General features: G+C 42.3%; 1 protein-coding gene across 1 annotated transcript in view; it reads left to right on the forward strand.

Moving 5' to 3' along the window:
* Window positions 1–26013, forward strand: part of SH3GL2 (SH3 domain containing GRB2 like 2, endophilin A1) — a 184735-nt gene that overhangs the window by 141378 nt on the left and 17344 nt on the right. Inside the window, exons 2-3 of the mRNA XM_053924695.1 lie at window positions 150–218; window positions 8502–8574. Of these exons, the coding sequence (XP_053780670.1) occupies window positions 150–218; window positions 8502–8574 (142 nt within the window). The remainder of the gene's footprint in view (window positions 1–149; window positions 219–8501; window positions 8575–26013) is intronic.

The raw sequence follows: 26013 nt of genomic DNA on the forward strand, positions 1-26013 counted from the left end.
CTGAGCCACGGTGCAAATGGGCCTGCCCACCTGTGTCAGAGAAGGGTTGTGAGATTAGACTAGACGATGTTTGTGAAAGTGCTTCAAACTTGTGACAGATGTTTAAAAGAAACTTTATAATAATTCTTCTTTTTGGGTATTTTTCACAGAAAGTGAGTGAGAAGGTTGGAGGAGCTGAAGGAACCAAGCTGGACGATGACTTCAAGGAGATGGAGAGGGTACGTGTTCACCACATCGAGTTCCCTTTGCCATAAAGTTGCCCGTATACTAAGAGGGGAAGGAAGGAAGGAAGGGGAAAATCCTCTCCACTGCTACCTTGAAAACACATTTTGTGATTCTTAGAAATGGTTTTTATTTTAAGTGTCTGTTCTAAAACACAGGATGTGAAGTGTCCTGTCTTCTCATCGTACTGTCCCAAGAACACAGTGCCAGGGAAGGTGAAATGCCACCCTGTGATCTTCCCTGTGGATTGGTCATCACTGTTCCAAATAGGGACAACGAAGACTACTAATCCCTTCTTGGGGGACTTTCCTTAAGGATTAAAATAGTGTAAATCCTTTAGCATTCTGCCTAAAAGTGGGTTCTTGATAAGTGAACCTGGAGATGGGGAACAAAATATCCCATTTCCTTTTTCTTGTGACATATGCCACTTTTTTTTCCTTTTCTTTCACTTTAATACTGTTTTTAGCAAGTTATATGTAGGCTTGTGGTGCTGGGTGTGTATTGCATTGTGCAAAGAATTATTTTAGGTGATAAATTGCAGATGGGTAAAGGATCTGGAAATACAAACCCCATACTTGAACAGAGAGGATGTCAAAACCTTACGATACCTAGAAATCATATATTTAGTCCATTTTAGTTCCAGCAGGCTGCCTGAGTTTTGCTATTTTTACTCTTTGTGGAAAGAGTCAAACAAAGAAAATTTCTGGATATACTCTGCCCTATATTTTTTCAGTTTTTCTTCTGATGAGTTCATTGATGCATTCAACAAATTCTTGTTTTGTGTCTCCTGTGAGCCAGGCATGGAGGATTTGGAAGTGAACAGGATAGACAAGGGTCCTGACTGCGTGAAGTTCTTAGTCTAGTGGGGAAGGAAGACTTTAGACAAACACTGACCGGAGTGGTGAGGGGAATGAACATAGCACTGGGGAAGATTAGAAGAGAGGAAATGCCCAGAAAGGGTGGTCAGGGAAGTCCTTCCTGATAGTTAAGTGATGGTGTTGAGGGTGAGTAGGAGTTAGCAGAGCCTAGTATATTTCTGGTACAGGAAACAGCAAACAAGAGAGAACAGGACACATTAGAATTCCTAAAAATAGAAACAAAAAATGAGTTGCCTGGATAGTAGTTTCATAAAATGAGACTGTGTAGTCGTTACCTAGCTGGTCATTCTAAGTTCTTGAGATGGACATCACTGATAGGCTAGGTACCCAAGGAAGAGGAGCTAATATGAGAGTCTTCAGTCCCAACCAGAGGTCTGGGAAACTGGGCTCTTACATTGAAAGCCTGGCCACCACTTGCCCCCACTGGGCTGAAATCTCTGCATTGGTCCCCATTTCTCATCCCTGGACAGTTCTAATTACCACCTGATCATCAACCAAAGTGGGTAGCCATGGTTCTTCATAGTTCAGGAAGCAGTATTCTAGCCATTCTTCTTCTACAGCACGTGAGTCTCCAGACACTGGCACCCCAGGGCAGGATGGCTTGCGTTGGACTTCTCCACTCCCTGCAGCACTGGCGTTCCGCACTCACTGTGAGCAGCCCTGTAGGTCTGCTAATGTGCGCCAACCTCTATTTCCAGCCTTCCTTAGTCCTCCCTTATCCTTTGATGTCTCCCTCCACCTCCACCTGGAAGGAATTTTAAGTAAGCCATGTGGCCCGAGCCATGTCATTAATGACAGATTAGGCAGGTATTTAGGAACTTAGAACTAAGGAGTCAGAATCTGAGTTCTGCTTTCTTCATCTGCCAGGATGAGGTAATAAGCTAGGTAGTTCACTGCCTAAGCTAAAACAAACTAACTTTATTTCTTAAATGACACTAAAAAGAGTAAGAAATTTGGAGAACAGAGTAAAGCTTATAACTGAACAAGTGACTAAGGCTTTGAATCCATTCCAGTCTTGCAAACTAATTGAAATAAAAGAGGATCTTGCAAGTATTTTACTTCAGGTAAGGACCCCCAGACATCCCTCTGAGTCTGAAGGTAAGGTTTATTTCTCCTACTTCTCAGAAAATAAGTTTCTGGAGGTTTTATTTCAACAATTAGATATTCCTACAGTAAGGTAAATTCTTGGTAATTGTTTAAAGAACACACCTGTGGTTTTGCATTTGGGTTTATACCTAGGTAAATTGAAAGACTTAGATTTTAGTGTGGTGTGGAAATTTGTTTTATTCCATCTTATTTCACATATCTTGTATCTGTGGCTGCATTGGAAATTTTGTACTTTTTACCCATGCTAACTTTGCAGTAAAGGTATAGATTTCTATGGTAATTAGAAAGCACATACTATGGATTTAGAATATCAAATATTTTCTCTCCTGTTAATATGTTTATTACTCACAAAAGTATTTTAGCTCAATATTCCCAAGCCAGAGAAGAATCACCCTTCCACAGTCAGTTTTCTGATCATCAGAGATTTGCAGTAGAAAGGCCTTTATTCAGCTGTATTCTCCGAGGTGCAATTAGACAACAAAATGAAATAGATGAGAGGTTTGCATCAAGCAGCACTACCCTACCCGGGAGAGAGAACTGGGTATTGCTAGAGGCTGTGTCACTCATCAGCCACCCCAGCCGCTCCCCTGCTAAGATGCAGCAAATTCACATGTGTGTCTGCTAGTCCTTGCTGCCTGCCCCTCCCAGCGCTGATTGGGTGGAGTTCCCACTGCTGTGCTGTCTCTGCAGGAGCCCTGCCCATAACCATTCTTCTCCTCCGCTTAAGTGCCTTGTATGAAATTGTTTCTGTATTCATTTTCAATAGTGTCTGTTGCTTACAAGCTTCATTAAACACAAACTAAATTTCTTATCATGGTACAGACATTGTGTAGATTTGTTCTTTGAAAAGCTGCAGATTTTTTGTTAAGAGGAAGTTCTGTAGTTTAAGGGACCTCTTGTTCTCAGATTTCCTTCAGTTGCCAGAGTGATTCCCCATTTTTGTGTGTGTAGTTATGTCCACTAATTCACGTGAACTATCTGTAAGTGCCTCCAAATGACAGGTCTTGTGCTGGACATCAAGAACACAAAGAAGGTTAAGGCACAGTTCCTACCTTCAAAGAGCTTCCAGTTCTGGTGGAAGAAGTCAGCGTGTAAGTCAGTGGCTTGTAGGACATAGTGCTTGGTGTCCTGGGGATGATTCCCATGGACGAAGTAGTTCAGGCCAGGTAGATCAGTGGAAGATTCTTAGAGGGGAGAGCACCTGAGGTAAATCCTGAAGTTTTATCTTGGCTCTGCACATGTGGGTCATGCAGACATCCAAGCCAAGGGGTATAGTATCTCTCTTTACAATCTGAAAAGTATCCTGAGAAATCCCATCTGTTGAAACCAGAGGGGTTTTAGGGTTGGAAATGTGATTGTAGACCATTTTAATAAGAAAGGAATTCTCTTTAAGGGGCAGCTTCAAGTTTTAAGAAAAGCAGGATGTTGAGAGGAAATAGAAAGAATGCCATTCCATATGAGACTGAGAAAGGGTGGGTTGTTTGCAGAGTGGGGTGTGGGGAAAGGCTGATAGAATGTCCACGGTCCTTATCACCATTCATTTAATTTGTCATTGGGTGGGGACAGGTTAGATCCTTCTATCCAAACTAGTACCTCATGGCTACCAAGGGCCAAATCAAGTCTTAGGAAGTCAAAAGTTATGCGTGATTTTTGACTGTGTAGGGGGTCAGCATCCCTAGCCCCTGTGTTTTTCAAGAGCCAACTGTATTGACAGTTGCTAAAATGTTGATATTGAGAAAATTGAAAAGAGGCCAGGAGAATATATGCCTATGCTTTCACCTTCAGGGAACAAATTATTCACTGTAGAGTTTTTCTTTCCTGAAAACATGCACTTATTTGTGTATACTTAAAGTTTTACCTCCTCTAAACAGCCTTCTCTCATGGCTTCCCACCCCAATCCAGAGAAGATTAGTTAGAGCAATGGAGGCTCAGGAGCTCATAAGAAAGGAAACTGTAATTTAGGACACATCAAAACTTACTTTCAAGCAGTAGGAAACTTCGGGCATTGAGGAAAATATTAGCGATGTGTTCTAAGTTCAAAGTTAAACTGTGCTACTCTCAAATGGGAAAATCTCTTGCCAGGTATAAAAATTACTTAAGTGGAAATCTTAGTTCATGTGAACTATACCAAGCCTGTTAATAAGAGAATATGTTCTGGATATTGCCATATTAGGGTTATAAATAGCTTTCCTAGCAAATGCCTAACAAGGCACATTGAAGGCTCTCACAGGGTAATGGCTCTCAGCTTGTCCCTGAATGACACAGTGTAGGTTAGTTTAGCAAAAAGGTCCCAGACCTTATTGGTGAGGACAGAGACACAAAGAAGTTAGATGTTGGCGAGGATCCTACCTGCAGATGGGCAGTGGACAGTCCAGTTCCTCAAACACCGTTTCTTAGAAACCCCCCAACCTCGAGGACTCCTTTTCTTTCCATCATAGCCACACGAGTCCTGACCTCAGGGAGTTCTCTCGCCTTCTCCAGGTTCAGACTTGCATGTTTAACAAATTAAGGCTTTGGAGCAGATTTCCTACTGGTCTCTTCCTGCTCTGTGTGTGTGTGTGTGTGTAGCTTACTTTTTTTTAAATCATCTTCTGTCACTATATATTTAGCTCCCTTTGCTTAGTTTACTTTTTGATGTCAAACTTTCAGTTTGTTATCCTGCTTTGAACTTTGTAGCTATGTTTGCTGCTGCACCCTTTCTCTGCTTCCTTTTTTATAAAAAATTAATCTTTATTGTATATTTTTCCATTACCATTCAGTCCCTTTCTACCCCCATCCCCCCAGCAATCACCACACTGTTGCCCATGTCCATGAGTCCTTTTTCCTGCTGTGTTTATGTTGATTAACTCTGTCAAGTGATTATCTGTCCGAGAAAAATCAAAAGCAAGATCCTAGTGGATGAATTTTCCGAGAGCTGTTCCCTGTCTAGGGTATGTCCTGGTCATGCTGTATACAAATAATTACACTGGACAAAGTTGTTTTCAGAAGTGGATTTCAAGTGAATGTGATCAAAGAGGTTGGCTAGAGCTTGTACTGTGGTGATGTCTAGGTTAGGTGACTAAGAGTCTGCCTCACCGGGCACAGAGTCTGTAACGATGTAGGTTGGTGTGCGCTCCTTCCTGGGAGATCCCCTTCAGATCACAGGGGATGCTGAAGGGAATTCCTACTTCTGTCTGCTAAATCCTACTCTGGGGACGAACCTAATGCTCATTATTGGTGTCTCCAGTGTGTGCCTCCCCTGAGGCCACGGGCGTTAGCCGAGGCAGTAGCTTTTCTTTTCAGAGCCTCAGTGATTTGCCTATCTGTTTACAGAGCCCAGAGGGGAGAGGGGGCTCCACACCCAAAATGAGAACCACTTTTCATGCCTTGCTTGGCAACCTCTTCGTGGACCATTCAGGAGTCACACACTGCCGGCATCTGGTGTCTGTGGAGAAGCCTGTGTGAATGTGGGTGGGAGAGCCTCCCTTGAACAGAGGCCTGGGGTAGAAGAGTTCTTGTGGATGACGTTTCTACAGACTTTGAGGATTTTCAAAACAAAAACAGAAGATGGGGTGACAGAGGCTTTCCTCCCGGTCCTATGTGCTGGGTCCCCAGGCCTCACCTGGAGGACAATACCAAGAGCCTTCCAGCTCCGACCAGCTCTCTTCAGGTTGGGAGATGTTCCTGTTGCCTGTCTTTTTATGAGGAACATATGTTTTCAAGAAGTAGTAGTTAAGAACATAGACTCGAGAGCCAGAACTGGGCAAGTTTCTTACCCTCTCTGAATCTATTTCATAGCGTTTTTGAGGATTAAATGTATGAAGATATTTAAAGCCTTTGGAACAATTTCTGCCAAATAGAAAACATTTTATGATGGTGGTGATTATAATTAGTTTTGAGTAGGATGATAAGGGAAAGTTAGAAATTGGTTAGCCTCCTAATATTTAATAACTTCAAGATATCAAAATGGCCATTGGACAGTTCTGGCACTCTCTCTTAGAAACCTCAGCCTTGGAATTGCTTTCTTCCCATCACGGCCACCCAGGACCTTTGGATACATCTGACATCGAATTCCTTAACCCCGGTCCTATAGTCAGCAGGACTGTGCATTTGCCTCATGCCACACATGCAACCTGCACTTCAGCATGTTTGTTTTGCATACAACCTCTGGATTCATTTTTGTGACATTGAGTATATTGAGTTTGGTTGGCTTTTTGCTAGCATTTCTAGAACCTCCATGCACGATCATGGAAGTCCTGCTTCGCACAACTCCAGGGGGCCCCTATTCACTTTCAGAACTAAATACTCTTTAGTAGATACTCAAATCTAAGACATCTTACAAGCTCAGTTATACCAAGATGACATGGTAAAGGGTTCATATGTAGGCAGGCACCTTTTAAGTTGGAATTTTGTTTTTTTTTTAAGTATGAATGTTTTTAATGTAATTTCATACCATGATGACCTCACAGGAAAAAGTGTTTTCCTCTGTCAATCACAGTAATAGCAAACTTCTTACACACACAGTAAAATGACTACCATAGAATGGAAAATTATTAAGTATTGAAAAACCAAACTAAAAGATAAAATCTTATGATGTGTTATGGCTTGGTTCCTGATTATGAAAGAGAAGGAGGCTTACCACATCCAGGAAAGGATGATTTTATAAGTAAGTGCAGTAGGTTATTGAAAAACATTCTCCAATTGAGGGAAGAGCCCTTGAGCTCCAGTGAAAACAAAACAGAAATTCCCTGTGGACTTAATTAATATATGAAATTCAAAATGAATTCCTTTCACTCATGCCTATGTCATATGTCTTGGAGAGAAGGATGCATTTATTTTTACTAGTCACTTACCCTCTAGACTGCAGGGGTGTCCAACCTTTTGGTATCTCTGGGCCACACTGGAAGACGAGTGGTCTTGGGTCACACATTAAATACACAAACACTAATGAAAACAAAAAATTCTCATAGTGTTTTAAGTAAACTTATGATTTTTGTGCTGCACTCACAGCCATCCTGGGCCGCATGTGGCCCACTGGCGGCAGGTTGGACACCCCGGCTAGAGTGAATGAGTGGACCAGACATGTCGGTGAAAAATGATTTCATATGGGAGTGTGGGGAGGACATAACTTCCCTGAGCAGCCTCTTCAACACCGAGAGGACAGGGCGACCTACTGAACGCAAATACTGACCATTCAAAATCGTGCAAGGAGGGACTCAAGCACCAAGACTTTCGTTTAGAATTAACCAAAAGTTCAAAGATGGATTAGAAGTGTTTGAGCAAAATTTTTATATACTTAGGATGTTCTCAAAAGTTAAATAAAAACTCTCTGTCTCTCACTTGATAAGCAGAGTTGATGCTGCATTTTTCCTTCTTTAGTGCAGTGAAACTTGTCACCATACCTGGCCCACTGTAGACATTCACTTAATGCCTCCAGGGCAAAATACGGTTCATTATCTCCACTTTTTAAACTGTTATTTACACTTACTTTATGCTGAACTTATTCCTGGGCCATGCATTTTTGTTTCTTCTAGGGTACCTTTTCTTCTGTTCAGCCTCTTCTGTTTCAGGAACAACTTGCTCTTTTTCAGTGGGATCATCTCTGTGTGGCCGGGCAAGTTCATGTTAGTCTCACTATGAGCTCTGTAAACCCAGGGTCCACCTGCGGTTTTGTTTGCCTGGATGTGCTCAATAACTAGACAATCTATGTCACAAACTTTTAAGTTCAGCATTTCTCTGCATTTTTAAGCATGTACAGTGAAAATCCAGCACTCTTATTGGGTCAAAGAACTTACATCCAGCCCCCCTGTTTGGCCTGGGCGCCCCTGCTGTCTCCACTTTTGTAATGACAGAGCGTGGTAATATGTAAGGTAATTTCTTCTGTAAAGTGACATCTTTCGGAGACTTAGTGGGTTTTTGGATATGTCTACTTTCACAGGTGTTCTTCAGGTGAACATGAAGATTTGAAATTCTTGATTTGTGTTATTCTGTGGGTTTTTCTGGGTCAGCTGAATATTGAACCATTTTCAGAGATCATCGCAGGTGTCTTATGGGAAGGGAATGCCATCTCCACCTTGTTTTGCCAGAAGACAATGAAGTATATTTTGAAACAAATTTTAGGAAACGGCCAGTTTCCTCTTCAGATAAGTAGGCTTTCCAGCCATTACTCCTGCCAACCCCTCAGCTCCGCGCCTGCCACCTAGGACTTGTTCTTCATCGGTTGCATAGCCAGTAGTTGTATAGCTACGCACGCAAAAACTAAGTTTCTAAGACTAATGACTTTTGTCATTGAGAATATTAATTTTCTCATTTCAGAAAGTGGATGTCACCAGCAGGGCTGTGATGGAAATAATGACTAAAACAATTGAATACCTTCAACCCAATCCAGGTAAGAGGTCACTCATGTTCAGGGTATCCCTCCAGGTAACTTTTAGCTTTCTTTTTGAGAGATATTTTAGGTTCGGTGCACTTCGGCTTCCTCAGCCTACTTTTCTGGGGGTTCAGCAACTTCAGGTATAACACTTTCAGTCGGGATGAGGGGTACTTTTTGAGGTTCACATTAAAGTGACTAGAGGAGTCTGTAGTGTTTTATCTGACTGTGGGGTATCTAACAAACAACATTGTGTGGACCGCTTGGGTGGCACATAATGTCAGGATAGCTGCTAGGTGTTATTAATGGTACTCCAATTTTCAAAGGATGGTAAAAAATTGGAATAATATTAAGATAAGAAACAGTAATTCCTAGAAGGTATGACAAGATAGGAGATTGAATAATTTCTCTGAAACACAGAGGGTTTTTGTGATACAGCATCACCAAAGTCTTTGGAGGGATGTTTTTAATTGAGTCCTCTCCGTGCCACAGATCAGCGTTTGTTTCTGCTTATGTGTGAGGCCAGAATGGAGATAATGCAGCTCTACTTTGAAAGGAAAACCAGGCAGAACTGGAGCAAGCTCTGTAGGCATGAAGAGTGACAGAGCAAAGCAGCCAGCATGTCAGCCTCCTCCTCCCTATCTTCCTGTATAGCAGTTCGTAACTCAGAGTATAGAAACCTGAAGTAAGGCCGAATGTCTTTAAGTGAAATACATTAATATTTGGAAAACTGCTTACTCTTGAGATTCATTTCTTTGGGAGTTGCAAGTTGGGATCTCAGTGTCTTTGGTGGTCCTTGGGATGATGGTCCAGGCACTGTGCCAACCTCAGTGTTCTTGGATAAGGAGCATTAGTGGGCAGGAGATGAGAAAAGGGCAGGTGCTGGGTAAGCGGAAGCAGTTAATTAATAGGCTGTGCTGACTAGCTCTCTACTGCCTCCTGCTGTTGGCTGCAGTTTCATCCGACCTTTGTTTACCTAGGCCAGCACAGCTGCTGTTTGGAAGATGAACACACCATGAGGGAAAATGTTTCTATTTTTGTTTTTCTTCTTAAACTACTCAGAGATGGAATTATGTGAAGGAAAATCTAGAAATAAATGTGGTGATAAGCTATAGGAACCAGGCATTTAACTTACAGTGGAGCAAATGTTTAGGAAATTAGGCAAAGAATGGCAAAAGTCAAGTTTCTAATTTTTACCCAGATCCTTATTCATGACCTTTCTATTCCGCAGAAATACGAGGATCTCTTAATTGTGTATGTATTCCTTCATATTTAAACAGCTGCAATAAGTCAGGTTCTGAAAAGGGAACTGCTCACCTGCCTCACCGTAAGAAATCATTATATAAGGGCAAGGAATGTTTGTCTTTATCCTTATGAAGAACTTTGAAGTGCGCTTTGTTTTCTTGGGATTTACACAGGAGTTGTGCAAGTAACTCACTGCAGGGCTGTGATAAACATAGGGAGGGCAAGAAAAACATAGTATTGATTGAGCACTAATGGATTTTCAGTACAGTGCTAGTTATTTACATGATGTCATCTCTGAAAGTAACCATTATTTTATGATTGCAAAAATAAAACACAGCTGAACAATTCACAGGATAGAAAAGGGATTCAATGTCTACTGTGGTACAGAATCTCAGTGGAAACCTGTCCGTGTTCCCGAGAATGAAATGATGCTGTGTGGTAGGTAGGTATAGCGTGCTGACTAGGATGTACCCCCAAATTCAGGGCTACCCAGAACCTCAGAATGTGACTTAATTTGGAAGTAGATTTTGTTTTCATATATAATTAGTGGTCTTGAGTTCAACACATCTGGAGTTAAGGTAATTCCTAAATCCAAGGCCTGGTGTCTATCTGAGACGAGCAGACACAGAGGGACACAGGGAAGAAAGCTGTGTGAAGATGGAGGCAGAGATTGGAGTTATGCTGCCCCAGGCCACGTAATGCCAGGAGCTACCAGGGCTAGAAGAGGCAAAGAAGGATTCTCTGAGAGAGCCTCTGGAAAGAGCCAGCCCTGCTGACACCTTGGTTTCAGGGTTATGGCCTCTTGAACTGTGAAAGAGGAAATTTCTCTTGCTTTGATTTGTTTGTGGTAATTTATTATAGAAACACTAGAAAATGAATACAGGAGGCTAGCCTTGTTTTATGCAGGAAAACAGAAGGGCCAGAGATTTTAAGAAACTTTCCTAAAGTTATACACCCAGGAGGCGATGGAGCCAGGATCCGAAGCCCAGGCCAACTGCTTCCTGAGCCCGTGTGTCTCACCCCCCAATAAGGACAGATTCAACTTCATTTAGGTACAGAGCGGGGGGTCATGTGCTTTCAGAGTGGTGCACCAGAAATTCAGAAAGGAATCATATTCTGGGGTCGAGACTTGGTGTTATTTTAATACAAAGGATTTCAGAGAGAGGTAATTGGGGAAGATTTGAATTTTTAGTAGAATGCTGAATGTGCTACGTAGCTGCCAACGTGTTCGTTTTACAGCTATTCAAAACTGAGTGGATATCTGCCATCAAGGAGACCAGTAAAAGCCATCACTAAGCAATCCCAGGTTGTTTTCAGAAAAGCAGTTATATTGCATATGAGTAGCCCACATACATATGCAAATAAATCACCCAGAATAGTCCAGAAGAAAACAAAAGTTCATTTATTCATGCTACCGAATTTGTATAATCTGCACTTAATTGGTTTAGGATAGATATGACTTAGCTCCTCCATGAATTTCTTGCCTTGAGAGCAGACACTGGCTTTGGTGCTCTTGAAAGACACTGGCTGGTCAAGTCACTGGTTTAGAACCCAGGTGGCCTTGGGAAGGGGACACAGGAATCTAGCAAACAGCTAGAGTCACCCAGTTTGGAATCACAAAAGAGCTCAAAGAATATTCCCAAACTCATACAGTTTGCTAAATACCTGGACAGCTCAGCCTCTCAGTGACCAGGAGCTGGTCAATCAATATTGATCGCTGGGTGCTTGTCCTGAATAAACCTGTCTCGGGTCAGGACATCGGATGACTTCCAGTATCAGTGTGCATGACCAGCCAGTACCATCAGTGGGAAGTGATGCTCTGAGGGTACTATGAGAGTATCCTCTATGAGATGAATACTCCAGAATGCTTTCTGCTTTTCCATCTTGTGGTTGTGGATCTTTTTTATCCTTGACACATCTTTTTTATTCTTGAAACTTAGTGTCTATTGGAATGATGACCAAAGAGAGTTTGATTAATTTTCATGAATCCATTGATAATGCTCTGTGTAGGTCCCTTTGTGAAGGTGCAATATTGCACCTCCAGAGCAATGTTTTTATTTTTTTAATTATTATATATTTATTTATTTTTTACAGAGCAATACTTTTAAAAGGCAAATCTGATCATATCGTTACCTTGCATAAAGCCCTTTAATGGCTTTTCATTGCTTTTAGGATTAAGTTGAAAATTTTTAACATGGCTTAACAGGCCCTCCCTTCATGATCAGCCTGCCCTTTCTCCTCCACCTTGCCAGGCAAACAGTTCCCTCAGGTCCAGTGTAAAGGTTACTTGGAAGTCTTCCTTGACCCCTGGCAATAGTAGGTTCCCCTGTCAACATCCCTCTCCTGATTTCCTGGTGGTGCATGCCAGTAATTGTAAGTGCGTGATGTGTGTGCCTTGGTTTGTCCTCCCCAGTAAGGACAGGACCGTGCCTGTTCTATCCACCACTGCATGCCCCCCCCCTCAGGTGTGTCAGCCAGTGGCACTTGCGTATTTGAATAAATGGATTATGAAGCACAGTTGACAGTCAGTGCCTAATGTACTAAAATTGCTCTAATACAAAGGATAGGAAGGGAAGTTCTTCCTTCTCTCTAAACCATGAGCTTTTCCCATGTAACCAGCACTTACCACATGCATTCACTTTTATGTGAAGACCAATTCTAGATGCAGTGCAGGTGGAAACAGGACCAAGACCGAGCCCCTGCACCTCACAGTCCAGCAACATAAGGTACATACACTGAGGAGAGTGGCCCAGAATGCTTCACAGCCAGTCCCTCCTGGAAACTCCAGCTGACTGCTGAGGTGAGGAGGGAGAATCCGGCCACAGGTCTACAGGTGTGCGCTGTGAAGCAGGGCTTTGGAGAACACAGAACAGAGAGCTGTAAAGTCTTTCCCTTTGGACTGTGAAATTATTCTAACAGGAACAGCGTAAACCAGTACAAATTTCCAACCTGCTTAGATAAATAATTTGAATTTGAAAAGCACTGTGCCCAAACTCCATCCTGTTGATTGTGAGCCCCAGCTCTCATGGCGTCTAAGAGTAGAGATCATCACAGAAGATACAAATCCGTTTTCTTAGTTGAGTGTCTACATTCCCCAATAGAAATATGATGCAATCCATGTGTGTGATTTTGAATTTCCTAGTAGCCACATTAGAAAAGGAAAAAGAAAGTTAAAATTTATTTTAATAATATATTTTATTTAACCTAATATATCCAAAATATTAACCAACATTAGAAATTATTGAGGAAGTTTTCATCTTGTTCTAAGTTTTGAAATTTCGTGTAATTTTACACTGACAGCCCGTCTTGGTTTGCACTGGCCACGTTGTAAATGCTCGATAGCCCCGTGAGACCAGTGGTTCCCATAAAAAACAGCAGAGGGTTAGTTTTCTCTTCAACCTATTTATTATATATGATATGTGCTTGATGCTTAGCTGCTTGGTTTTTGTATATTAGTGATGGTTTTTCCAATAGAGCAATGGACTCTTGATTTTGGAGCAGGATATCTTTAAATCTGTTTGACTTTTTTATCTGTCAAAACCTGTTCCCTGGCACTGCAGTGGAGATCTTCCCCGTAAATAGGATAATAGACATGACCGGACCGGGCTGTGTTTCCTTCCCAGCCATAGATAGCATACCGGTCATGACCGAGGCTTTCTCAGCTCGCACTGAAGGTGTTCTGACGTTTAATCCAACACAGATTTCCAAGATGTGAAGACAAAAAGCAGTTTGACCATGAAAAACACTGCATAGTGGGGGTTTGGCTCCCCACAGAAATGCTTTCCCCTCGAACGCCTACACGGTCCAGCTTCTCCAGCACGACTGTGATTAGGATAGTGAACAGGATCTTTAGATGCCTGTTCGGGATTTTTCAATAATAAATTCAAATCTCACTTGTGGAATGTTGCCTGTGAGAGTAGAAGTTTGCTGTATTAATTACATCTTTTATTTTTTATTTTTTGAAACGACAGCTCTACAGTCTGATCCATTTTCTTCTTTTTTAAAAAAAGATTTTATTATTCATTTTTAGAGAGGGGGGAAAGGAGGGAGAGAAACATCAATGTGTGGTTGTCTCTTGTGTGCCCCCTACTGGGAACCTAGCCCACAGCCCATGCATGTGCCCCGACTGGGGATCAAACCAGTGACCCTTTGGCTCACAGACCACACTGAGAACCAAATCCACTGAGCCACACCAGCCAGGGCTGCTGTATTAATTTTAAAATAACATATTAATCCTTGAAAAGATGTTATATCAAAATTATTAGACTTCTTTGCTGCAGGCTTCCCTCTTTACAAAGATGAGTAAATATAGTGATTACAAGATATTTGGTGGTGTTAGAATTGGAAATCAATACATATATTACTTGGCATTGATGTATTCAAATCCTTGGCTGCACAACACACTGAATGTGCTGTGTTTTCTTGCGGGCAGAACCTGAGTTGTATTTATTCTCTTGTCTTTCGGGCTCTTAGCCTTGAGCTTGTACATTGTTTCCCTCGCTGTGTCTACAGACTAGGTGCATAAATGAATGTGTCCGTCCTTCACTTAAGAAATAGGGTTGTGTACTGAGTCTAGTAACCAGAGCTTTTCCAAACCCTGAGACTGAAAAATAATCAAAGTGCATAAAGGACAGACTTACAAAAGTAATTTTGAGGAAAATGTTTCTATCTTAGAGGCTTGGTGTCTTTCAGGGAAGAGAATATGAAAGGTGGAATTGTAAGTCAGGTGATACGTGGTATAATTCATATACCATGTCAGCCATTCTCAACCTTTTTAATCTCATGCACACATAGATTAATTACTAAAATTCTGTGGCACATCAAAAATATATTTTTTGCTGACCTAACAAAAAATAGGCATAATTTTGATTCATTTACACCATACAGATTATTGTTGTTAGCTGTTGTCATTTTTTAAAAATTTGACAATCTAAGGGAAAAGAGGTCAGTGCCCCTGACTAAATAGTCAAGTATTGCATATTTTAAAAATTCTTGCAGCATGAAAATCACTGCTGTAAGTAGTGAAAATGCCGGAGGGTTTTTCTATTTTTACTACATCTTTGGGGAAAATACTTAAAGTTCATAAGTTCCCAATGTATTTGAGATGCCCTAAGTAATCCCAGTTTTTAGTTGGCTGGAATTGGTGGATTAATAAAATTCATTCGCTCTGTCTCTAATGACAGCTTAAGCCAGACCGTACTTAAGATGTAATTAATCACAACAGAGACACTGTGGATGTAAAGATATGCATGGATATGGAAACTTAAGGTAACGGTGCCTCACTTTAGTGGTCCTAAACTACTTACACACTGCCTGCAGGTGGCGGTCCCTGCACTCTCCCTCCCCCCAGGTCCTTCTTCCTCCATTCCTGCTGCAGCCTGAAGGCTTTCAGTTTTCCGGGGCTTCCCGCCCTTCCCTGCATCAGGATTTTGCACTGGCTGAGCACTCTTCCTGGAATGCCCCATCTGCCCCTTGGGTGACACCTGTCTTCTTACTCATCCTGCCTGTCTCAGCTTAGATATCACCCCTCTGAGGCATTCCACGAGCCCCCGACTGAATCAGGCCTAGTCCGGAGTTGCATTCTCCTCCACAGAGCTCCCCAGTCGTTCCCCCTGTGCCATACAATGGAGGAGAGTTCTCGTCACGTGATACAAGGTCAGATGATCTGACTTCAAACACAAACGTACCCTCCTGCATCCGGACCACCCAGTCCTTCCGCCTGACTCGCTTCATCTCCAGGTATTTGCCAAGTCCTCATGGAGGTGTCTGCTCCAGGGCCACTGTGTTTGTGCAGCTTTCCTGATCATCTCATTGAAAACATCACCCCTCACCTCTCTCCTAGCCCTTCCCCCATTTTATTTTTCTTCGTGGCACTTATCACTACTGAAATTTTTATTGTATTGTACTTGTTAAAGTGTGGCTTGTCTCTGCCACCTTAAGGCAAGTGGCCTGAGTGTAGGGCTATTGTTTGCACACTACAGCCAGAGAACCCCGTTCTTGTAATTTATTGTACTTACCTCAGTATTTACTTTCATGTGTCCTTTTCATTTGTTCAGTATACTGTCTTCCTCCATTTTTACTCCCTGTTTATGTTCTTCACATAGCAGCCAGTACATTCCCTGAGAGATGGAAATTGCATCTCACACTCCTCTGCTTGTTACTCGCCAGTGTCTCCCACTGGGGTCAGCACAGGCTTCCTGGCCACAGGGCTCTGCGTGGTTTGGCTCTTGATCTGCCCTTGAGACTGTGCTGTCCTTTGTCCACTCTCAGTGGCTTCTGTAATCCGTAGTCAAGCTCAGCTTGCTCCTGCTTCAAGGTCTTTGCACAGGAAGTTCCTCTGCCTGGAATGTTCTCCCTGATCCCGTTGTGACTTCTCCTCCTCCCTCCATTCCACCTCCCTATCTAGTCCTTCCCTGTCCACCCTACCTTAAATAACCTCTCTCCACCACTCCATACCCCCTTCTATTATTCTGTCACCACTTGAAATTATCCCATATTTTAGCTTGTTTTAATTTATCATTTGCTTATCACCCTTATTTCCCATATAGAATGTAATCTCCACAACGGTAGGGCCTTTGTCCCATTAACTATCCCTAATATACAAATAGTGTCCTCAGTAAATATTTACTGAGTGAATGCTGTTTATCTCCCTCCCTGTATCATAAACTCATTGAATGAAGGACTGTGTCTGTTTTGCTCAGTTATATATACCCGATACCTAGCAGTGTTTGGTACTTAGTAGGTGCTTAATTCACTGAATGAATGGATCAAATCATGTTAAGCATATTTAAGCTCCACCTTATAGGAGTAACTAACCTTTCAGGTGGCGTCATGGTCTGCAGACCTGCACAGGCCAGCATCAGAGCTGCCATTTCTCTGTCTGCAGTATATACCTACTTGGTGTCACGCACAATTAGTACATCTCACAGTTGCTTTGGGAGAAGTGTGGAAGTGCATACTCTCATGTTTAAGATCATTGGGCTGAAACTATTAAAAGAACATTCATATTTACAGATGTAGTAATAGTTGTTCCTGTTTCAGATGAAAAACTGAAGCTTCAAGGGAGATTTAATAATTTGCTCAAAATCATGCAACAAAAGAACCAGAATTCATACTCAGATATACTGTCTCCAGTCTATTTTGTTTTCACTGTCTTGTGCTACAAAATACAGACACCTTCGGTCATTGCATATGGATGAATACACCCTAGAGTGACCTCTATTGTTCACACCTTTGTATAATCCCTTCCCTTCGAGTGTAGGTGGGGTTTGTGACTTGCTTCTCACCAAAAGAACTAGCAAAGGTGATGGGATTGAACACTCACCATTCCCTTTATTAGGCTTCTTGTGTGGCAGCGTTGGTGGGATGTCACTCCCACAGTCATTACATTATGTACAACTCTCTCAGTAGGTGGAGTGAGAGAGAGACTCCCGCTGGCCTAGGACAAGCCGCCTGCCATGTTGCGACTGACTGAGGAGAGGGCCACGTGTCAGGGCACTCAGGGTGGCCTTTGGACCTAATGGTGACACCTAGCTGATAGCTAGTGAGGAGCCAGGGCCCTCAGTCATACCACCACAAGGAAGTGAAATGTTGTAAAAAAACCTAAGTAAGCTTAAAAGCCGAGTCGTCTTTACTCAGGTTTCCTGAAAACAGGGCATCCCGGCTGGCACCTTGATTGTAGTCTTACGAGACTGAATAGAGGGCGCTGGTGGTGCCTGGATTTCTAAAGAAACTCTGAGATACATATGTGTTATTTGAGCCACTAAGTTTGCAGGTCTTGGTAAAGCAGCATAGCAAACTAATACATTATGGCTGTTAGTTCCTCAACCAGAGCTTCTATTTCAAGCAGATCACTGCTGGGCCATCAGGCCATTAGTCCTTATCATCTTTGGTCCCTGGATACCTGACGGAGAAGCAGGGTAAATTGGGAAAACCTGTCACACCTTTTCAGCTTAGAGTGAAGTCTTCTGAACTCCCCAAGGAGCGGTTGGACAGGTCCAGTCTATGCTAAGACTAAAGATATGTTTGAAACATGGACAGTGAAAAGCACTTGGCACAGTGCCTGACACTTTGTAGGGGCTCAAGAAATGTCACTCAACTTCTCTTCCCAGTAGCTTACAGCCCCACCTGAGGGCATCTCAGGTGCTCACCCAGCAGTTCCTCCCCAGGTAAGGTCTCCGGGGAAAGTCACTGCAGGACTCTTCTCCAAACAGCGCCATTGTGCCAAACTCCCACCCTCTCTCTGCTCCGAAAACCTGACGAGCAAAGGCTCATTGTGTTAGTACATAGAGGGTGTGTCTCTTTCAAGTTGTAGGAACCATTTGAATGCTCCCGTGGTATAATTGCCCTCTTTCCCAGAGTGCACTGTGAGGCCTGTTTTGGCACCTTGCCAGCACCCCCGTGTGGCGGTGGGAGATGTTCACCGTCCCATCTCACAGGTACCCTGGCTCAGTGTCTTAAAATAGCTCCTGCTGCTTCCTACTCAACAGGCATAAGAGCTGTGTCACCTTGGAGGGAGGTGTTACATAAATGCCATTATTTGGGTTGAGGGTAGCATGATTTAGTGCTAAAGTTACGTATTTATATGTCAGTGGGAAAATCTTTCTTTTCCTTTTTCCTCAATCCCTTCTAATATTTTTCAAAAGAAACTGCAGTAATTTCAGGAAATTTACTTAGGTCCTCATTATCACGTAAATCTTCTGTATCCTTTAATAACTGTTAGTGTTCAAGGCCAGTGGGACGTTGCCCATAGTGCAGGGAGCAGCAAAGCATTCCTTTTAGACTGTAGATGCTCTGATTTCACCAGAGAAAGTCAGGCCCTTTTACACAGTCGTCATAGGTGCCTGTGTGAAATACATACCAAAATGTTATTTATTGCTTGCATTTTGTTTGATGTATTAAGCCCAAATCTAATTTAGTGTGATTTGGGGATCTATACCAACATGCTAAATGTATTCTCTGTACTAACTTGCACATTTAGTTTAAATAATGCAGAATTAAATTTTTCCTCTAACTAAAGACATCATTGAGCTTTGATAGATAATATATACATAAAGAAGTAAGTAGAATTTAGCTGTTGGGGGCCATTTCAATGAAAAGGCTATCAGTAAGTTTTCTCCTGCCAAAAGGGATCAAGAGGAGGAAAGAAATACTATTCGTTTAGTGCCTGCTTTGGTTACATTCAGCAGCTCATTTCACCATCCCAGCAATTCTACCAGTCAGTATTACCATCTCCCCCTTACTAGCAGGCGCACTGAGGCTGAGAGGGGGTTAGCACAGCGTCTTCCCTGCAGAGCCGGTAAGCAGCAGAGCAAGGATTTGAATCCTGCCCCCTGTTATGCCTTTGTTTGCAGGTGCCCTTTCTTTAATTAGTAGGAAGTGATAATAGAGCCTGTCACAGGAGAATGAAGTTCTAATTTTTTTATCTTCAAAAAGAAGCTGCATTTACACATTTAAATGCAGCTTTAGTCTTCTAAATTTTAACCATGCTTGTTCACAGTGTTTGTTGCATTTAGTTATTAGTTATCCCTAATGAAATACGATAATTTTCCATAGAAGTGAGAATAAACTTCCTTTTATTTCCCTTGAAATATCTGCTGGGTCTTTTTTTTTAAATTTTCTTTTTGTAAAGACTCATCAACAGAAACCAGATCTGTAGTAAATGATATGGCTATAGTATTCATTCCTGTAGAAATAAAAGCAAAGAAAAGGAGGGTTTAAAAATGAATAAAGTTAAAATTTTTACATTAGAATTTCAAAGTAAGACTGGTTTTGATCTCAGCAGTGACTTTACGAAGAATGAGTTCCATTGGTTTTGAAATTTTACATTAAGGTTCGGATGGATACCATTTACTCATGTGCAGATGACCCAGTCCACTTATCCTACTAGATTCTAATGCATGTATGAGAGGTGTTTAGGTTTGAAAGGCGTTGCAGAAATCAGGTAAGCCCGTCTTCTGTGTTCCAGGCGAGGAAGCCAAGATTAAGAGAGGTTAGGCAGCTCCCCAAGGTCAAGCCAGTGGAATGACCGCCGATCTCCTTGCTCGGGGTGCAGCTCTCACCCTGCTTCCCAAGTCCCAGCACCTATCACGCTCCTCCTCCTCTGCCTTTCCAAACGCCCGAGCGTGACGATAACTAAAGCTCTGTACTTTTTTGCTGACAATCCTAATCTGACTCTTTTAATAAAGAAGTAGTGAAGCAATGAGAGCTGGAGTGGCTTTCTGAGACAAGAACAGGTTTTTGAGACACAGCTAGGATTTGAATTCTGCTCAGCTTCTTGTTTTGATGTGTCCCTGGACAAGTTACATCATTTCTCTGTGTTTCATTTTCCTTCTCTGTGAAGTGGAGAAGCCAAACCTGTCCGTGTGTCATGGGAGGATTAAGAGATGATGTATGTGAATTACACATTGTAGATACTTATTAATGATAGCTATGGGATGAAACATGGTCCTGATCTTCAGTTTTTCAAAGATATCTCAGGGTTCTTTCTCAGTTTTCAAACCAAATGATAACATTTATGGAAGCTAGTACAGATCATTAAGCAGTTGTTTGCTAGAGGTCTCTGCTCTTTTGGTCAACTAGGTTTGGTTTCTATAAGGTAGGTAGAGATGACAAATGAAATAAGTTCCTAAAAGCAGTGAAAGACTTCCAGAAAAATTTTTCTATATCCGTGGTCTTCAATGATAGATGCTCAGTTCATTAGGTTTCTCCTAACAGAGCACAAAGATGTGGCTTTGCTGTGGTTACGTCTTCTGCCTGGTTGCGTAAGGTCTCTCCCCAAACACCCCTGTTGTGATCATTTAGGGTGCGGAATAGGGCTCAATGCAGAAGGGAGACTCACTGCTCGTCCCTGCCCCCCTCCAGCACTGAACACCCAATTTTACCACCTCTGTCCCGTCCAGCCCCCACTCTGTGCTTAGATTTTGTTCTGGGCCTCATTCCTCTGATCCCTTAGGAGGTTGGGAAGGTTTTAGGGCCTCTCTGCTAAAAGGAGGGAAGGCACAAGATGTGATGGAAGGAAATGCTAGTACCGCAGTGCCTGTTGGAGATTTGCGGGAACCAATGGCTTGCTCATCATAGTTAAGGATGATGATGTATCTGAGTGGGGGGGGTTTGAGTGTGCTCTGCTATTCTCTGTACTTCTGCATATATTTGAAATATTTTTTAGTTGAAGAGGTATAATATTACTTAGCCACCGCAGATGAGAAATTGAGTGCAATAAAATGCCCCACAAACTGGGGTTTAACCAGTGGCATGCTGCTCAAAGTTTAACAATTGTCTGGAGGAGAGCAGGGCAGGCTGCACCCCGAGGTCTTTCCAGAAAGTATCCAGCCGCATACTATGAAAAGTAGAGACATTTATTGAAGAACATACAAGATACAAGAGACATTGTATATAGGACAATGATGCCTCAATCCCCTTCAAAATAGGCACCTAGGCACCTCACACAGTTCTCCCAATCACCATTAGCTGCCCTCGTCGTATTTGCCTGGATCTCATTGATGGTCTGAAATCTCTTCCCTTTCAAAGATGATTTTAGTTTTGGGAAAAGCCAGAAGTCATAGGACACCACATCTGGGCTGTAGGGGGGCTGAGTTACATTGGTTATTTGATGTTTCAGAAGACACCTCTGCATGAGATATGATGCATGAGCAGGAGTGTTGTGATGAAGATGCCAATCACCAGTTGCCTGTAGCTGTGGCCTTCTGAGTCATCTGAATAGTTTCTGCAGAGGAATGTGTTTCAGCTTCATGCAAAATTTGATGCAGGTTCATTGCTCTACTTGCTCAGTCATTTTGAATGTGATGGCCACAAAGTACACATGTCACTCAATGACATCTACCGCCCCCACTGGCTAGTACAGTGAAGTCACCATTGTTCACACCTGTGCAGTTCACTCTCCTTGGCAGGTTACATCCATGCTGTACAAACCATTCTCCTTGTATTTACAATGGTTGGACTTTTTCTGGACAGACCTCATATATTGAGGATATGGAGGCTCAAGGAAACTGGAAAATCTGTCCAAGTTCTTACAAGTTAACGCAACGGCAGGAATCAGACCCAGATCCAATGCCTGTTCTCTTTCCCAACATTTTAAATCCTGTGAGAATAAAACTTGCAGGTAGAAAGCCCCAAGTCTCCATGAGGCCCAAAGAAAAAAATTTAAAATCTTTGTCTGAAGGCCTTTACCAGTGGCAGGAAAATATACCTGGTATATATCAGAATTCCTTAGAAAACTATTTTAAAACATATATTTGAGGCCCCCACTTACATCTTGCTAATTTAGGATACTCTGGAGATGAGGATAAGCAAGTGGAGGCATTGGAGTCTTACCTTTTATTGGTTCGGAACAATCAATCTCCTTGAGTCAGTCAGCTAAATGATCTTTAAACTTTTCTCTGCAGCCCAGACCCTTGCACTGTGTTACAGACTCATGTATTCTAGTACCTGCCTGACTCCAGTAGGAGGTGTAGGCACCTAAAACTTAGCATGTTGAAGCTAAACTTTACATTTTCACTGTCTACTCATAACTGGTCTTCCTATGGTATTCCCCTTTTTAGTGAATGCAACTCCATTAATTCTTCTACTTTCTCGGGCCTGAAACCATTTGGTCTCTTTGATGCCTCTCTTTGTCCCGTACCCCACATCCAGTCTGTCAGTAAATTCTGTCGGCTCTGCATTCACAACATGTCCACAATCAGACCACTCTGTTCTGAGCCACCATCATCTCTAGCCTGGGTTATTAAAAGAGGCTCCTGCTGGCCTTCCTGCTTTCATTCCTACTGTCTATAATCTACTCTGTATGTGAGTCCTTTTCAGTAAAAGTCTGATCATGTCACTTTTCTCCTCAAAACCTTTTAATGTGTCCCTATGTCATTAAAAGTAGGACCCAAAGTCTTTAAGATGGTGAAAACAACCTTAACTTATAAGAGCTCAGACAGGTTTTCCAGTCTCCCTCAACCTCCACGTCCTCAATTCGTGCGTGCAGCCCATCTCTCTCTCTACAAAAGGGAACAACATAACCAGAACCACAGGGTGGTGGCTGTTGTGAAGATTAAGTCTAAATTGTTTATTTAAAGCTCCTGGCTTATGCTTAACACTAATTAAAGGCTAATTCCCACCACCAGTATAAAATGACCAGAAAAGGAAAGCTTTTGTGGAATGTTATTTCATCTTGATTTGGGAGGGGGGATTTTCATCCTCTACTTCCTGTTATCTAATGGCCTGGCCTTCAAGATTACAGATGTTTCCTTCTTTATTATGGCTGAATAATATTCTACTATATACGAGGGAACCCCCCCAAAACTGGAATTCTCTTCTGGAGGGAAGGCCCCTTGTAGTACAGGCTTCCCCCACTAGGTGAGTGTTCTAGGAACCCATCTGTGTCAGTGTGCCAGCTGGCATTGTGTAATTTTTTTTTGAAGACACTTTTAATGTGTTTGCCCACTTCATGATGGGTGATTTATGACCACACCTGCCCTCACCACGCTGAGTGTTGAGCAGTTTTTGACCAAAAATGGCCTGACCCTCACGCCCCACTCTCCCCATTCACCCAGTCTCATCCCGGGCACTTTTTTTTTGTTTCTCTGGATGAGAAAAGTCCTCAAAAGGAAACGTTTTGCTGATGTAGAAGAGGTGAAACAAAAAATGGCAGAAGCACTAAAAGGCATCAAAATTGACAAGTTCAAAAACTGTTTGGAACAGTGGGAAAAATTTTGATAGGTGTATTGTATCAAAAGGAGAGTACTTTGAAGGTGACTGAAGTTTAAATGTGTAAGAATAACTACACAATTTTTTATAAATACATTCCATTTGGGGGGACCTCCTTGTGTATTTTTTTTTTTTAGGGATAGTGCTTTTTTGGACTTATTTTAAGGAATCTTTGCATACTGTACAGGCCATAAATACGTTATCCTATATATATCATTTTCTATTAGCTGTACTGTATTTCCTTCCATAGTTAGAGCTGCAGTCCACCTGGAATTGATTTGGGGTATGAGTGTGAGACACAGTGGCAAGTCAAGAGTCGGTGTTTTTTCTTACGGAATCTAGATGACGCAGTAGTAATTTTGAAGGAATCAATATTTTAAAAGCTCCTCAGGTGATTCTACTGAGCAGCCCACCATTTTCCTAAAATCCTCCCAGATGTCTCCTTTCTCCTCGGTCATCTGGCCCTGTTAATTCTGTCGTCCAAAGGACCCCACAATCCCTCTTTTTTTTCTTCCTCTCTTTCCTTAGAACTCATCTGTTACAGTGTTCTCGTAACTGGTCTGCCTGCCTCCAGTGTCTTCATACTTTGGAAAGCCCCTTCCCACTTTCCCTATATTGATAATAGGAATATTTTCCCCAAACCTAAATGTGATTTAATTTGAATTAAAACTCTTTCAGAGGTCTCGATCTTAAATAATTCTGTCTAAAACCTTTGTTGGGAATCGTCTACAAAACAGAACCTAAGCTCCTACAGAGGCCCATGACACTGAAGGCCCTCCACACCCTGGCTCCAACTTTGTGCCCTCCTCACCTAAGCCACAGACACTTTGACATCTCCTAATACACCAGGCACTTCCACGTGCCTTTCTCTTCATCTCAGGTGCCTAGAATGTCCTCTCCCATCACCCTGCCTTTATAGCTCACTCTTGAGCACAGCTCCCATGTCACCTGCTTCATGAGCCTCGCCAGCCCTACTCTTCTAGGCAGAATGCATTGCTCCTTCCTGTGACGCAGATGCATTATAACCTTGTCCACAATAGGGCCTGCGTGTGCCTCCCATCACCATGAGTGGAGTGCTTTCCGACTCTTCAGCTGGACGGGAAGCTCACTGAGAACAGAGGCTGGCCCTTGCATCTCTCAGATTCTCCCTAGAATAGTCCCTTTCACATAGTAGGTACTTAATAAATACTTGTTATGTTCATCTCATCACATAAAAAAAAACTTTAAAAAGCAGATATTTGGTAGAAATCAATTCAATCAGGCAGTGCAAATTCAGAATTTTTCTGTTTGTGGGGGCATACCTTACTGTTCCCATCGTAACCTATTTATTGATTCTTATTAATTTGATTTTTTTATCCCTCTATCTAGGGCTCATAAATTAGCCTAAGAACCCATTTTTTGTGGGGGAAATGAGAGCCTATTTCCTGGTTATGGGAGATTGTGTGATAAGTTTCTTCCGTTTTCACATAAAGCAGTTTCTCATGGCGTCATTTGGAGATGAATTGCTGCTAAAGAGTCAAGTCTGTGTGAGGGCTGTGAGCAGGCCAGATTGCCATCAGCTGGCCCGATCATCCTGTCAGATCACAGAGTTAGTGTGTAATTGGATTTTATCAGCAGCCTAGGGCTCCATTTCAGAGCACAAGAGGAGGTCATTATGCTTTTAAACAGGGAACTCCTTTTCCAAGAATTTGAAAAGATGATGAATGCAGAAGAATTTTATAAAAAATTTAAACTTTTAAATGAAATTGTTCAGCCCACAATTAATAATTAAGTACCTGCTCTATGCTCGGCCCTGAGCTAGAATTCAATAGGATGCAGTTTTTGCAACTTGTAGCAGGAAACAGACATGCAGAAAAGAGAGAAGTAAATTATTACGTGAGATATGATCAATGTATGTACAGGGCAGAGTGGAGACATAAAATGAGAGAAGAGGTCACTTACACTTCAGTGCGGTAGAGGTAAAGGGTGGCTGGGAAGACTTTGTAGAAGAGGCGTGCCTGGTGGTGTGGGGGGCAGGCAGACAGAGGGAAGGCCGTTCCGAGAAGTTCTGGCAACTTCAGGAAGCTGCCAAAAATTTCCTGTGGCTGAAGGCCAGGGCATGCTTTCTTTGTGAAGTCTTGTATCTTAGAAGAATGACCCTAAACAAGAGAACATGGAAGAGTTTTAAGAATTTTCCAACTGTCTCTTTTTTCTCAACTTTTCATGTATGGAGAACCTGACTCAGAGTTACTTAACTCAGAAAATTACACAGCGAACTTGCTGGCATGTCTGGCACTCATAGAAATAACTAAGATTTATTGAATATTTATCACATTATGTCATTTAATCTTTTTGTCAACCTAGTCCTGTGAGGGGGAGGTACCATTTTACAGATGAGGTAACGGAGCTCCAAAATCACCCAGCAAGGAGTAGAGCGGGATTTGGACTCACACAGTCGGACTCCAGAGTCGGTTTCTTAGTCCCATTTCGTTAAACTGGTTCTCCTTTCTGCAATGAGCAGCT

Source organism: Desmodus rotundus, chromosome 1 (genome assembly GCF_022682495.2).
Source record: "Desmodus rotundus isolate HL8 chromosome 1, HLdesRot8A.1, whole genome shotgun sequence".
NCBI classification, from domain to species: Eukaryota; Metazoa; Chordata; class Mammalia; order Chiroptera; family Phyllostomidae; genus Desmodus; species Desmodus rotundus.